Source organism: Nannospalax galili, unplaced genomic scaffold (genome assembly GCF_000622305.1).
Source record: "Nannospalax galili isolate Female #2095 unplaced genomic scaffold, S.galili_v1.0 scaffold637, whole genome shotgun sequence".
Taxonomy (NCBI): Eukaryota; Metazoa; Chordata; class Mammalia; order Rodentia; family Spalacidae; genus Nannospalax; species Nannospalax galili.
In genome coordinates, this window is record NW_008340411.1 from 415,945 (window position 1) to 432,032 (window position 16,088).

The 16,088-nt window shown below is 42.3% G+C and overlaps 1 protein-coding gene across 1 annotated transcript in view; it reads left to right on the forward strand.

Annotated features, from left to right (window-relative positions):
• Kiaa2012 (KIAA2012 ortholog) overlaps positions 1–16,088 on the forward strand; it is a 112,660-nt gene that overhangs the window by 93,431 nt on the left and 3,141 nt on the right. The window contains exons 14-19 of the mRNA XM_029564657.1: positions 6,255–6,345; positions 9,689–9,848; positions 10,776–10,890; positions 11,935–12,269; positions 14,941–15,143; positions 15,673–15,845. Coding sequence (XP_029420517.1) covers positions 6,255–6,345; positions 9,689–9,848; positions 10,776–10,890; positions 11,935–12,269; positions 14,941–15,143; positions 15,673–15,845 — 1,077 coding nt within the window. The remainder of the gene's footprint in view (positions 1–6,254; positions 6,346–9,688; positions 9,849–10,775; positions 10,891–11,934; positions 12,270–14,940; positions 15,144–15,672; positions 15,846–16,088) is intronic.

Here is a 16,088-nt window from a genome sequence, read left to right on the forward strand (position 1 = left end):
GCCCTCAGAAGACAGAAGAGGCTGTCGGATCCCCTGGAACTGGAGTTATGGACAGTTGTTAGCTGCCATGTGGGTGCTGGTATTCGAACCCAGGTCTTCTGCAAGAACAGTGTTCTTAACCGCTAAGCTGTCTCTCCAGCCCCCTCTACTTTATTTTATTGTTGGCATACAAATAAGGATGAGCCCAGGTTTCTACAACTTCAAGGCCCTTGACTCTTTTTTTTTTTTTTTTTTGGTTTTTTTGAGACAGGGTCTCCCTGTCGCCCCAGCTGTCCTGGAACTCACTATGTAGACCAGGCTGGCCTTGAACTCACAGAGATCTGCCTGCCTCTGCCTCCCGAGTGCTGGGATTAAAGGTGTGTGCCACCATGCCCAGCCTTGACTTTTTTTAAAAATATTTTTATTATTTTTATTGATGTGTGTGAGTGAATTGCCTGCATGTATGTGAGTATACCTGTGTAATGACATGGTGTTGGCTCTCCTGGAACTGGAGTTACAAATGGATCTTAGCCACCATGTGGGTGCTGGGAATCGAACCTGGGTCCTCTGCAAAAGCAGCCAGTCCTCTTAACCACTGAGCCATCTGTCCAGCCCAAGGTCCTTGACTCTTGAGTTGTAATACTATCCATGTGTTCTCACCAAGAATTCCTTACAAAATCAGGGATACACACACACCAACCATGGCAGGGTTTTTTTTGTTTGGTTTTTTTTTTTTTTTTTTTTTTTTTTTTTTTTTTTGTCTTTTTGAGACAGGGTCTCCCTGTAGCCCCAGCTGGCTTTGTAGACCAGGCTGACCTTGACCTTGATCCATCTGCCTACCTCTGCCTCCCAAGTGCTAGGATTAAAGGGGTGTGCCACCACACCCAGCTATGGCAGCATTTTTAAAGTCAGCATGAATCTTGGAGATTATTTAGAATCCTGGAATTTCTTTTATATTTTGGAATAAGGAAGCCAAGGTGTGGTAAAGTCACTGGAGCTTGTGAGCATCTGATTTAGTTCGGTTCCAAGGGCTTCACAGCTCTTCATCCAGGAGCTAACACCTGAGGAACAGGTACAGTTAAAGCCCTCAAAGGGTGATGGGAAGTGGGTATTCAGGAGGTAGGAGGGGGGCTGCTTCCTGAATGCAGGGCCTGGGAAGGCACCATGCAGGGCAGCTTCATGGAGGACTCAGTCCAGCACCCCAGCACCCCAGCACCCACGTTGCTCCCCATGGCCCACACACTGCCAGGCCTACCACTTGGTACCAGGTTCAGAAGATTTGGCTAGTTCTTAGCACCTAGCCACCAGCTCTCAAGTGCTGGGATTATAGGTGTGTGTCACCATGATGGGCATGAGTGGAATTTAAAAATAATTGTTATTGTGGAAAACCTTAGGTATACACAAAGGCACCAGAACAGCACAGTGAAGCCAGTGCTCTCAATGGCCAACATTATTCATCTGTTAGTCCAACTCTTTCCTCTCTTCCATGTTATTTTGAAATAAATTCTAGGCTATATCTTTTTAACCATATATCCCTAAAAAATAAGAAAGGACTCTTTGGACCTAACTATGATACTATTGGTATACCTAAAAATACAAATAATTCTTTAATATAGTTGAATATGTTTTTAAGTTCTTACTGTCTTACAGTTGTAATTTTTGAGGTTATTTAAAATTAGCTGATATAATTTTTAAGTGTTGTTTACATTACAGATTCCATTTGATTTCCTCCCTTCCCCTTTTAGCTTATGTTTAGAAGATTACATCACTTTGTCCTAGTGAGCTTCCCATGCTGTTGATTTTGCTAACTGCATCTTCCTGGTGTGATGTGTTGCATTTCTCTGCCTTCCATATCCTGTTAGTCGGTCCTGGGATCTAGATACTTGATTGGATGCAGGTCTCATTTTTCCTTTGGCAAGGCCAGTTCTGGGGCCCTCAGGACTCAGAAGGATCGCTTGTCTCTTCGAGACGTGAGTAGCTACACATCTATCAGTTCAGTGCAGTTAGCAAAATGGTGATCATGAAATTCTGCCATTCCTTCTTCACTTGATAGTTGGGTAACTCCTTCAAAGAGAAATATTTCCTCAGGTTCTATTTAACTATCCGGTGGTGCAGTTTATATAGGAAGGCAGATAAATGATCAGGTCTTCCCCTTATGCATCAGTTTTCAAAGAGTTGATTCCCCAGCATACTCAAGGTGATCTAGCTCTTATAAGTGTCATTATGAATTAGTAACTTGTATATTTAAATATAGAAAAGTATAATTTTAACACAATATATAATTTTATTAAATTAAATAAAAATAGATTTGATAGGGCTAGAGAAATGACTCAGTGGTTAAGAGCACTGGCTGCTCTTACAGAGGGCCTGGGTTAGGTTCCAGAAACCATATGGTAGCCAACAACCATCCATAACTCCAGTTCCACAGAATAAGACATCCTCCTCTGACCTCTGCAGGTATTGCATGCATGTGGGACACTTACATACATGCAAGCAAAACACTTGTACACATAAAGTAAAAATAAATAAATAAAAATTTTTAAATAGATATGAATAAAAATAATGTTCTATATAATCCTATATATGATGTTCATAAACAGGAAGGCATATTATCATAAAGATGGTAATACTAAACAGGGTGTGGTGACCTATGCCTATAATCCTTACACTTGGGGGGCTGAGGCAGGAGAATCACAAGTTCCAGACCAGCCTGGGCTACCTAGCAAGACTTTCTCAAAATACAAACAACAACAACAACAACAAAAATACTCTCTAAATTAATTTACCAGTTCAATGCAATTTTAATATATTTTTTAAAATATTTTTTATTTTATGTGTATGAGTGTATTGCTTACATGTATGTAAGTCCACCCATGTCATGCAGTACACAAGAGGTCAGAGGAGAGTGTTAAATACCCTGGAACTGGAGTTAGAGAGAGTTGTTAGCCACAATGTCGGTGCTGGGATCCTCAGTGCTCTTCACCCTGAGCCATCTCTCCAGCCTCCTTCAATGCAACTTTTTTTTTTTTTTGGTCTTCTTGAGACAGGGTCTCCTGTAACTCACTGTGTAGACCAGGCTGGCCTTGAACTCATAGAGATCCACCTGCCTCTGCCTCCCAAGTGCTGGGATTAAAGGCATGTGCCACCATGCCTGGCTTTTTTTTTTTTTTTTTTTTTTTTTTTTGGTATTTTTGAGAGGGGGTCTCCTAGAGAGATCCACCTGCCTCTGCCTCCCAAGTGCTGGGATTAAAGGCATGTGCCACCATGCCTGGCTTTTTTTTTTTTTTTTTTTTTTTTTTTTGGTATTTTTGAGATGGGGTCTCCTTGTAGCCCTAGCTGGCCTGGAACTCACTACATAGGCCAGGCTAGCCTTGATCTTATAGAGCTCCACCTGCCTCTGCTTCCTGAGTGCTGGAATTAAATGCATGTGCCACCACACCCAGCCACCCTTCAGTGCAATTTTAAAAGTCCCACCAGCTATGGTAACATGCACTAGTAATCCCAACACTTGGAAAGCTGAGGCAGGATGACTGCAAGTTCCAGGTCATGGGTTATATAATGAACCCTTGTCTCCAAAACTGAAGTAATTCTATCATGGGGACACTAACTGTCATGAGATGATTAATCTAGGCCAATTACTATGAGATCAGGTTGATACAATGCAAGATAGGCTTCCCTGGCTTGCTTTTGTTTCCTGTCTTACCACATGGTCCTGTTCACTCTTCCTTGTGTCCCTTCTTCCATTTCTTCCATGAAGCCAAAAACTGAACACCATGCTCTTAGATTTCCAGAACTACATGCTAGTATGAACCTCTTTCTCTTATTAATTTTCCAGTCTCAAGTTCTGTGTTACAGCAATACAAAATGGATTAAAGCATAAGTGCATTTACATGTGGTAAAGATATAAGACTATAAGGACCAACAAATACTAAAATTAAGACTGGTTACCTGTGCAGAGACAATGAGGCTGGGAAATCCAAGGTCAAGATGCTGGATCTGATGTGGGTGCCCTCACATAGAAGAAGGTAGACAGGAAAGAGAACACATCTGTGTTTTCACATGGCAGAAAGGCACAAGCACACTCCCACAGTCCTTCTGTAGCAATTCATGCACAAAAGTGGAGTCCTCATGACCTAAACCTTCCCCATTGGATCCCACCTCCCAACACATTATTTAGGAATCTATTTTTTAACACGTGAATTTTGGAAGGTACAAAACCAAGCCATTCCTGTATGTGATAGATCAAGTCCTAGACTGTATCTTAAATGCTTATCTCTTTATGGAAAATGTGAATCAAATATGTTAAAATGTTAAAAGACCACACAGGATTAAGTGTAAAGTCCATGGATAAAGATTATACTAGATTTTTTCCCATACTCTGCATAGTTATTTCATAGATGTTTTAAGCAGTTAGAAGTTGAAAGTTATTATTCAAAGTTATGCCTCCCTTTGTTCAATAATACCTTAGTAACCAGGTTATTTTACTAAGGGAAAAAAAAAATCACCCTTCTCTGGCACACATCCCAAACTGAGTGGATTTAAATTCTGATTGCTAAAGAATGCCGTTATAGAACCTCAACTTTTGGGCAATACAATTGCTCCCTCTGCTGGTCATTCCATGCTCTGCATGCAAGTTGTTTTTTTTCAAATGTGGCAAATGAGAGTCCATCCTTCAATGCGTTCTCACCCCAAGCCAAGTTAAAGAAAGAAATCCTCTCAGAGTTCCTCTTGTCATGGGATACTTTAGAAAATTTAATCAGATCTCATTGTCTCCTAGTGTCACTTTTTCTCCAAAGCAAAGCAGGTACAGCCTAGTCAGCCTTTCCAGCTTCCACAAAAACGTTGTACACTAACAATCCTGTCCTCACCCCAAAGCCTAGAGGGCTGTGTGTGAGTGATCGCCAACCTGAATGTGTGGCCATGCAAAAGGGAGCTCGTTACAAAGAAGAGGATGGGGGAGCATGACAACACTGAAAAACTAACTGTTTTTTGTTTGGTTTGGTTTGGTTTGGTTTGGTTTGGTTTGGTTTGGTTTGGTTTGGTTTGGTTTGGTTTGGTATTTTTCAGACAGGGTCTACCTGTAGCCCCAGCTGGCCTGGAACTCACTATGTAGACCAGGTTGGCTTTGAACTCACAGAGATTCCCCTGCCTCTGCCTCCCAAGTGCTGGGATCAAAGATGAGCACCACCATGTCCAGCCAGCATTTGTTTTTTAATCAGTGTGCTCATCAATGTTACAAACACACTAGGGTTTTAAGAAAAAAGCATAAATCTTCCTATCTAACATATTATTTCCTCTTTCTATTTTCTCTTCCAATCCTTAGTCACTCAGATTTTGTTGTTCTTGATGTTTAGTTTTTGAGGCAAGATCTGAATATGTAGCCCTGGCTGGCCTAGAACTTGAGGCAATCCTCTTGCCTCTTTCAGAGTGCTGGGATGAAGACAGGCTACCATGCCTTCCAGCCACCCAGATTTTTGAAAACATTTTTCAAAATTTTTTTTTCATGTGTACGAATATATTGTCTTCATGTATGTAAGTATACCTGTGTCATGCAAAGCCTGTGGAGGTCAGAAGAGAGCATCGAATTTCCCTGGAACTGGAGTTACTGATGGTTGTTAGCTGCCATGCAGTTGCTGGGAATAAAACCCAGGTCCTCTGGAAAAGGAGCCAGTGCCCTTAACTATTGAGCCATCTCTCTAGCCCCAGCCACCCAGATTTTACTGGTTCTAATACACTTCTCTGTAGTCTCCATTTTTTTGTCATAATAACAAATACTTCCCATAGTTTCAGTATCTTCCATATTTATCTTTTTAATCATCATTTTCTTTATTTTTTCCTTTCTTTCCTTCCTTATTCATTTGGTGGTACTAGGGTTTGAACACAGGGATATATAAGTGCACTACGCTGAGCTACATTTCCTGCCCTTAATTATAATTTTAAGTACTACAGTAATATATCATAAACTACTTCCCAAGTCATCCTGCTATGTTATCTCTAATTTTTCATTAATAATGAATATGTTGCTACACAAAATTTGCTTGTTCTTTTGGGTTATTTCCCTGTGAGATTCCTGATCAAAGACTCAAACATTCTTAGTTATTGACACATACATCCTATGACTTTCCTAAAGGATATTTCAAACATTTGAATGTCACTTGCCAGCTGGTTTCCTAAGAATGACATACCTCCCAGTTCTCAGGTGCATTTCTTCTTGCCTGATCTCCTGCATCAGCTACCTGAAGCATTTGCTGATGGAGGACACTCTGTTTTCACAGACCCAGAGCCAAGGAGTGCAGCCTTCACCCACCTCGGCTCTTCCCTGGCTGAGCACATCCAGACCTCAGAGGCTGACACTGTGGAAGATATGTAAGTGTGCAGCACTATAGCAAAAGACCACATATTGGACTTCTCTGCACACGTTGTGGGTTTTGTTGTTTTTAACTAATTTAGCTTTTGGCTTTTCTTTCCTGAGACAAAATAACATGCTGGCAGTTAGAATGAAAAGAAACAGACTCCTGGAAGATTACACCTTGATGAGTTACCTTCCTTGTACTCTAGGTTTGGTGGGGAAGAGCAAAGTTAAACCATTTGGAAGCAGGTTTTTCATATGTCCATGTACCTAAGACCTACAGAGATGCCTAGAGCACTGAAGTCTATCTGTCCAACCTTGATTTCTCTCTTCAACATTCACTTAACTGTGATAGAATAAAGAATACTAATCATGATCACACCAGTACTTACCCAGGCTAACACAGCTTCCTATGCCCTTACCTTGAACTCTCAGGTTAGCAACCCAGCCAGGCTGGCCCAGTCATTTGTCCTAAGTCCCTTTTGATTGTGGGCACTGGTGTGGACATCTTTGCCCCCAGCTGGAACTAGAGCTTACTGTGACCTCCATGAGCCCACGTGACCTAAGAGTCAACACTGTAAACACTCCCTCCTGGGTTAAAAAGGTTTTGTGTTGATCCAGATTCAAAAGAAGAAGGGAGCTTAGATAATTGAGGTAGCTACTAAAAGAAATTCTATTTTTATATATTTCTTAAGTATTTTATTTACTTTTATTTTATGTGCATGAGTGTATTACTTGCATGTACTTGCACCCGTGTCATGCAATGCCTGTGGAAGTCAGAAGAGGGTGTCAGAGCCCCTAGAACTGGAGTTGCAGAAAGTTGTTAGCTACCGTGTGGGTGCTGGGAATCAAACCTGGGTTCTCTGCAAGATCAGTCAGTACTCATAAACAGCTGAGCCATCTCTCCAGCCCCTATTTTTTTAAATATTTCATTTATTATTTTTATTTTATGTGTATGAGTGTATTGCCTGCATATATGTGAGTGTACCGGTGTCATACAATGCCGCAAAGGTCAGAAGAAGGCTTCGGATTCCCCTGGAACTGGAGTTAAGGACAGTTCGTAGCCATCATGTGGGTTCTGGGAATCGAACCCAGGTCCTCTGCAAGAGCAGTCAGTGCTCTTAACCGCTGAGCCATCTCTCCAGCCCCCCAGGCCTTATTTTTAAATTTCTTTTCCCACATCATACTTAAACAGATTCCTATAACAACTGCCCCCTCCAACCAAAAAAGGATGAAATAGAATTCTTTTTTAATCAAGAGAACAATAAAAAGCATAAAATACTCCACAAATTCATTATGGTATTGGTGACTAAATTTCAGATTTAATGCTGATTCCTAAATGTGAAAGAGAAAAACAGTAATATGGTCAAATCTTGCAGCCTGCTTGTTCCTCAGGGAAAATAAAGCTTTTCTTAGCACCAAATTCTAAAACAGACTTCTGTGAATTTTTATGAGTGACACTGAATGATTTAGACTCATATATTTATAAGAAATTGCAATTACCTCATTCAACAAATAGTACTCAGGTTTCCACAGTAAATACATTGATTTAGCTAGAAAGAAAAAATGACTCAGATCAGGTCTGACACCCAGCAGGCAATCTAGCATTGCTACTGTCCTTGAAACCTACAGGGTACAAGTCAGAGACAGCAACCCGGGGAACCATAACCTTATAGTGGTCAAATCTGATTAAGAGTAAAAACTCGGTGCTGGAGAGGTGGCTCAGCAGTTAAGAGCACTGACTGCTCTTACAGAGGACCCAGGTTCGATTCCCAGCACCCACATGGCGGCTATGAACCATCCTTAACTCCAGTTCCAGGGGAATCCGAAACCCTCTTCTGACCTCCGAGGCATTACACGACATGGGTGCACTCACATACATGCAGGCAATACACTCATACACATAAAATAAAAATAATAAGAATAATTTTTAAAATTTACTGTAAAAAATCTTTAAAAAAGTAAAAACTCAGGGGCATGGGTATAGGAATAATAATTATAAAATGGACAAAAATCTAAACTAGTGACTTTTAATTAAACTTGCAACCAAAAATTACTGCAACAAACTCACAGAACCATGTCCTTGTGACCTTGGCACCTGACCTTAATTCTTTGGAATCTAAATTTGCAACTCCACCCAAAGACAGTGAATGATTGTGGGTATGCTTGAGAAGTAACAAGTCAAAGCACTGAGAGGCAGTGCATCTTCATTGAAAACAATGAAGATTGTGAAGATGCTTGACATTGTGTATATGAGATGTTTTAGACCTAGGGATGATCAGGCAAGATTGTCTGATAATGTAAGGATGGATCCAAACTTATGTTAGTAGTTCCCCAAATTTGATGCTGGAGTAACCGTTTTGAATAAAACTATGGGTGAGGCCTCGCTGAGGGGCACAGTTCTAGGAAGACATCTGCGGGAACAAGTGCCCTCTGAGTTTGGGCCATTCATATACTAAAGTTAAGAGTCAGGCTATTTATTCAGGTATAACTGTAATGTGGCATGGTAATGCCACATCAGGGGAGACAGATGGCTCAGCAATTAAGAACACTTAGTGTTCTTGCAGAGGACCCATGTTCAGTTCCCAGCATCCACCTGGCAGCTAGCAACTGTCCATAACTCCAGTACCCAGAGATCTGACACTCTCTCCTGATCTCTGTGGACACTGCATGCATGGGTGCACTTATACACATTCATGGAAAACACTCACACACATAAAATATAAATTTAAATTTTTTTTTAAAGAATAAAATCTTGGGGGCTGGAGAGATGGGTCAGTTGTTAAGAATACTGGCTGTTCTTGCAGAAGACCCAGGTTCAAATTCCAGCACTCACATGGCAGCTAACAACTGTCCATAATTCCAGTTCCAGGGGACTCTGCCCTCCTCAGCCACTGCACGACACGGGTGCACTTACCTACATGCAGGCAATACACTCATACACATAAAATAAAAATAATAAAATATTTAAAGAATAAAATCTTGGAGAGGCTAAAGGAATGGACAATTATGTGTTTCTTAGGTCACTTTCCTTTTCCAGCTAAGCCTTTGCTAGAAGACATTTTAGTTATGTAATTCTGTCATTCAATTAAAGGCATAAATATACAATCAAAGAGGCAAACTACTTCACCCACTATCTAAGTTTTAGGGCTTACCTTGAAGAAAACACAAAAGTGAAGACCACCTCTTCTAATCTCTCTTATCAAGGGACATTTGAGAAGAAACTTGCCAAAGTATGTTAAATGCCCAGCATGATGCCCGGCAGAAAAGGGCTGCTCAGTCAGCATTTGTTCACATGCCCTCTTCCTTTCCACCAGATTTTTCCCATTCATTTGGTCTGCTGGCTTGCTGTTTTCAAAGGGGCAGAGATTACGGTGTACACCACCTGCACAGAGGACTTCCAAAACCTGAGTCCCCAGAGAAGCCAGATGCTGGGGATAAATCTTTTCTTCCAAGAAAAAGCAAGGGGAAGACTGAACCAAAATTGTTCAACCAGCAGACCCCAGCTGGCATCAGTCACGTGAGTGTAAAAACTAAGAGCTCGGTCCAGAAACCCTGCTTTGATCCCTTTAAGGCTCCACATAGAGTTCCATAGATTTTTCACTATCTAAGAGTGCCTGATAATGAGGGCTGGAGAGATGGCTTAGTGATTAAGAGTGCTGACTGCTCTTGCAGAGGACCCAGGTTCAATTCCTAGGACCCACATGGTGGCTAACGACCATCTGTAACTCCAGTTCCACGGGATCTAATACTCTTCTTCTGACTTCTGCAGGCATTGCAAGACACAGGTAATACACTCGTACACATAAAAGTAATAAATAAAATATTTTTAAAAAGAGCGCCTGATTAAAAAGGGCAGGTCAGGGGTGAGGTCCAACCATATTCTGCTCATCAAGCACTGTACGCAACACTGACCTGCATCTTCCTAAATGATGGAGCCCCACTGCCAAACTGACAAAAATACTGAGTGGATAACCACTCTACCATCCTATCTTAGGAGGAACCCCTATGTTGTCATAAAGTGAAGGCTGACAGGATCTTGCTCCCTGTCTCAGGTTTCCTGAAAGTTACATGATGCAGCATAAATAAAGCGAGTTTTGGTTTCAGGCAGTTGACTACTAGGGGCAACACTCTAATAAAAGTGAAAACTGCTTCTTTTGCTTAGCTCTGCAGACCATGATTAACATCAAAGAAAGAGGCAGGTCATAAAGACCCCTTTCTTACTCTTTTCGCCTTTGAAATTATTCCTACTCATTTTAAATAAAAGGCTTAACATTCTAATCTTCCAGCTCACCCGCTCCACACTCTGAGGTAGCTCTTCTGCTTCACCCAGAACTCACAAGTATTCCATTCTAAGCTACTGTTGCCTTGTTCAACATAATCTTTCTTTGATACACTCTTACGTCCTCCGTGTATCATAGCACCCTTCCTTAATTTCTTCCTTTAGGGAAGGGAGTTGATTGACAAGCCAAAGAGCAAGAAAAGAACCAAGACAGACAAACCCAAAGCATCCAACAGAGAGAAAGAAGAAAGGATCCTTGGGCAAACCAAGGCAGTTAGAGGTAAGAATGTACCAGTGAGGAATCAGCTTGGGTCCTGCAGGACAAGCTCTGTCTGATGATCAGGCTATGCTGGGGCTGCTACTTCATTTCTTAGTTAATATCTCAGTGATTAGAGAAAACCAGAGCTGAGGGCCTCACCCGGAGAAAGGATGATAACAGCTCTGGTTTAGTGAACACACATGGCCCTAGGCGCTCTCAGTCTTCCTGTGCCTGCTTGAAGATGTGAGTACTCCCTCTTTCTGCTCTAGTCACTTCTTGCCACCATGCCTCCCTGCATGGCCTCTGATTCCTCTAGAACCATAAGTTCAAATAAACTCTTCCTTCTATAAGTTCCCTTGGTCATGTTTTATCATAGCCATAATGGACTCAGCCCTCTGGAACCATAAGCTCAAATAAACTCTTCCTTTCACAAGTTCCCTTGGTCACAGTGTTTTATCACAGCAACAGAAAAGTAACTAATACAGAAGAAGTATTTGAGAAAGGAAGGACACAACAGGCTCTAAAGGCTTCCCCTAGTCATTATACTTCTTTTTTTCCCCTTTTGGTGCTAGAAACTGAATCTAGGGCTCCATAACATACTAAGTACCACTGTATCTCCAGCCCAGAAATACTTTTTTTTTTTTTTTTTTTTTTTTTTTTTGGTCTTTTTGAGACAGGGTCTCCCTATAGCCCCAGCTGTCCTGGAACTCACTATGTAGACCAGGCTGGCCTTGAACTCACAGAGATCCGCCTGCCTCTGCCTCCGAGTGCTGGGATTAAAGGCATGCACCACCACACCCGGCTCAGAAATACTTTTTAAGTAGTGCTACTGCTGAACAATTGAATGTTCACTGATTTAAATATAAGGCAGTTTTTTAAACAGGCAGTAGAGGACTGTTCTCAAAAATGCTATTACAATGCAGATTCCTACTCACCCAGATTCTGGGGCTGACTCAGGAATATGCATACTAGTTTATTCTGCTTCATGCTGAAGTTTAAAAGTTACTAAAGCAAATGTGTAGAGGTCATAGTTTCTTAACTCTGTCCCCAAATGTTTTCCCCCAGGAAAGTCAAAGGATTCAAAAGCTGAAAAGAAACAGGAGCTAATTCTGAAAGAAAAGAAACCAGGACCCAAAAGGAAAAGGACACACAAAGAAAGGAATATGGAGATGGCAGCAGAGCCGAGAGGGGCTGACTTCACTAACTCCCCGGAAGCCGGCAGCACCTCAGATAGAGGTCTCCTCTGCTCACACTCAGCTTCTGAGGAGCCTTGGCTTGCTCTGGAATACGATGGTCTGGAGAGCCAGGTTGCTTTAGACGGAAGATCATCACCCACCCAGCCCACAGGTGTCACAGACCAGGTGGAATCTGAAGAGAGAAGCCCTGAAGACCTTGGCAAGGTAGGGGCTGTTGTTCTTTGCTCTTGACACAAAGGAGTTCTGTCCTTACTTGATGCAACTGCAAATGTGAGGGAAATGGCCCTAACTGGGCTGTACTTCCTGAAGCAGCTCTGCTACATGGTGGTCCTATTGTTCTGCTTTGGTGCTTTCTGACCCTAGTTGGAAGCCAGAACTGATCAAAGTCACAGGGAAGGAGGCTTTACCCTCTGAAGTGAGGAATTTGATGATGCCCCAAACTACTAGGATATGTATCCATCATCTAATGAGTAGGAGGGGGCAGCCATCTGTGAGAGGTACAGGTCTCATTCAAACAGAGAAAGGTGGACACTGGTTGTTAGAACCAAACTATATTCTTGACTTGGCCTGGCACATTACAAAGGTCATAGTATACAGCTGAACCAGTGGTTAGACACACATCTGCTTTCACAGGGTGCTTTTTAAGAGTTGCTTTGATCCAGAAGCCTTGATCCTAAGGTGCAGGTTTGAATAGAAAAACTAAGTATGAGGAAAATTACTCTTAGAATTCTCTCTGCAATTAACCAAAAAGAATACCATATAGAAACACCATCTCTCAGCCCCTGTTTCTTCTGCTGTTGGAAGGCATCACTAGAATGCTGAACTGATTTAGAGGGTTTGTAGCAGAGCCCCTTAAACACTACAGCACACACAGCCAAGCCTCTATGGTTACATCTACATACAGTAAATATCACTAACCTTAACAATCACATCTGTGAACCAAGTATGAACAGCCTCATTTTACAAACCTAGACACCAAAGCAATGAGTTAAATACCAGTTGTCAGATACTACACAACCATTGAGTGGTTAAGCCAAGGCTTAACCTTTCTTTTGACTCCAGAGTCAAGACTCTTGTCACTATTTTAAATTATTGTCTATTTATTTTATACCATAAAGTTTTCCAGAAATGGTGTCAGAAATTTTTTTCCCTTAGAATTCTCAGACCTTCCTGGCTGCCTAAAGTGCAGAATTCTGTTCTACTGAACAGATGAAGATTTTAATCTGTGGGCAGAACTTTTCCAAGCCTGCTAAATCATCAGAATTTCTCAGATTTATTGTTATCCCTAGTACTATGTTGCCTCTGCATAAACAAGGAGTTTGGACTGTCCTACTTGGAGTTTGTCACATTATTCATGGGGAGACATGAGCAAATGTCTACTCACCCCAGATAGGGAACCAACCATAGACCAAAGTAAGAATACCACCAAAGTCCAACCTGGCAAATCAGGAAGTTTTATCAGGGTTACTTATAAGAATATGAGTAAGGAGCTTTTTACAGGAGCAGAAATGACTCAAAGACAGTATATAACCAATGGCCAACCCAAAATGGGTGATGGTTCATGAATGCTGGAAACTGGAACACACTACACAATCTGGGGGCAGCTCAACAGGTTAGAGAATATCTCTTCCAGGCAGTTAGGTTGTCTGAGAGTATGTCTTGGTAGCCCAGACTGTTTATATACTGTTGGGGAGGGAGGGGCCTAGTGAATCTGATCAGTTTCAGGGACTTCCTGAAGTTTTTGAGTTGATAACTTCTTAAACTAAGGAGCTTTGTTTCCTGACCCTAGAAAGCTTTCCTGCAGGATGGAATATTTCACCTTCCTTTGGAACATCCTGTTTTAAAGAGATTCCTTGGCAGGACAGAAAGCTTTATTAGAAAAAATTGCTACATTACAGCATGTTACTAAGGAGGCAGCATTGGGGAGAAAAAGACAATCATATAAACTGAAAGCCTTTCATTAAGCAGTGGGTTTCCATAAAGTTAACTGAGTCTGATCACTCCATACCCAAGGCTGCACCTGGTAAAAGAGCCCCTACCTAAACCCAGTTCCAGCTTTAAGGTCTTAAGTTTTTAAAACCCCAGGAGGCTCACCTAGCAATATCCATTTGTTGGACCACGGTGTAGCTCTGATGTCACTTTTTAAAGATCCATGGGAGCCAGGTGTGGTGGCGCATGCCTTCAATCCCAGCACTCAGGAAGCAGAGACAGGAGGATCTCTGTGAGTTCAAGGCCAGCCTGGTCTACATAGTGAGTTCCAGGACAGTTGGGGCTATAGGGAGACCCTGTCTCAAAAAGACCAAAAAAAGAAAAAAAAGATTAAAGATCCATGGGCAATTTTAAAGTACAGCTAGAGGGGCTGGAGAGATGACTCAGCAGTTAAAAGCACTGGAAGTATGCTCCTGCAGAGGACCTGGGTTCAACTCTCAGCACCCACATGGCAGCTAACAATGATCTATTCCAGGGGATCTGGGGATCCGATGCCCTCTTCTGACCTCCTCAGGCATTGCATGACACAGGTGCACTTACATATATGTAGGCAATACATTCATACACATAAATAATAAAATATTAAATAAATAAAGTGCAGCTAGGATTGAAAACTGTAGCCTGTTATATGCAGAACATCTTCATTATTGCAGTGAATCCTGGACATGGCCCATGAAGACCATATCAGAAAAGCTGTGATCCCCAAATCTCAAAATAAGAATCCAGGTCAGTTCAGCCCCACAGCCCAGGCAGGCAGAGGTAGAGTTTATGCAGCTGTGGTGGCAGTGTGGAATAGGCTTTAGAATTCTGTCTCTGATTAGAGACAGCACTGTCTGGGCTACAGCTGGGTCTGTCCCTTATACCTGATAATATTCTGGTCTCTTAGGCACTCCTGGCTAAGAGGCAGCAGGAGAAAGCATCCCGGGACAGGCTGAGAACAGAGAGGGCAGAGATGAGGCGACTGGCGGTGGAGAAGAAGAGAATGGAGCAGGAGGAGCTGAACCGGCTCCAGCAAGAGCAACTGGAGAGAGCAGAGAAGATGAAGGAGGAACTGGAGCTGGAGCAGCAGAGGCGTGTGGAGGAGATCCGGTGGGCCAGCAGCACTGAGAAAAAGTGCAGGGCGAACTTTCCCTAGGGATGCAGCACAGCAGTAAGGCTCATGCCCTGATAACAAATCACATGTCTCAGTTTGCTCTCTTCAGTCATCCCAGAATGGATGGACCAGAGACAGGATGCCCTGTGTGACATACTCAAGATACTCATGGGAAATTCTTAGGAAGGCTTTGAGATTCAGTCTAGCATTTACCAAGCTCCTGCCACATTGTTGGCATTGTGCTAGGCCCTTTCATAGGCCTTTACTCTAAATTAATCTCCCTAATAGCCCTAGGAATGGAAAAGAGCTGAGAACTTAGCCCTGGGTGACAGAGTATGAGCTAAGTGCTGAAATGTCTAGCTTTCTTCTTAGACCCCTTGTGTTCTTACCACTGCTCTTCAATCCTGGCCTCAGAAAACCTGTTCTCTAGAGGGCTGCTTCCTGGGACCTGAAGCTAGAAAGCCAACTGCCAGTTAGTTGGTCCAGTGTTTTCTGCCATTCCTCTGACATTTCCTGCTTTCTCAGTCTGAGGAAACAAAGACTGGAGGAAGAACGGCAGCGGAAGGAGGAAGCAGAAAGCAAGCAGCGGCTTCAGCTGCACGCAGCCCAGGAAAGAGCTCGGCAGCAGCAAGACAAGCTCAGGAGGAAACTGCAAGAACTACAGAGAAAAAAGCAGCAAGAGGAAGCTGAGAGGGCTGGTGAGAGAGATTCTTGAGTTCTTTGCATTGTCCATCTATTGGATCAAAAATACTTTAATCCCAATGCAGGCATTTTTTTTATTCCTTTCCTTAGCCTTAGTGCAAAGCACTCTACATGCATAAGCTAATTTTTTTCCAGAGTTATTATGTGTGACTATAGTTGAGTTGATATGGAAGGTTGGAACATGAAAGGAAGACTCATGGAGTGACTCCAGGGTCCCACTCCCTATTCCATAATTAACC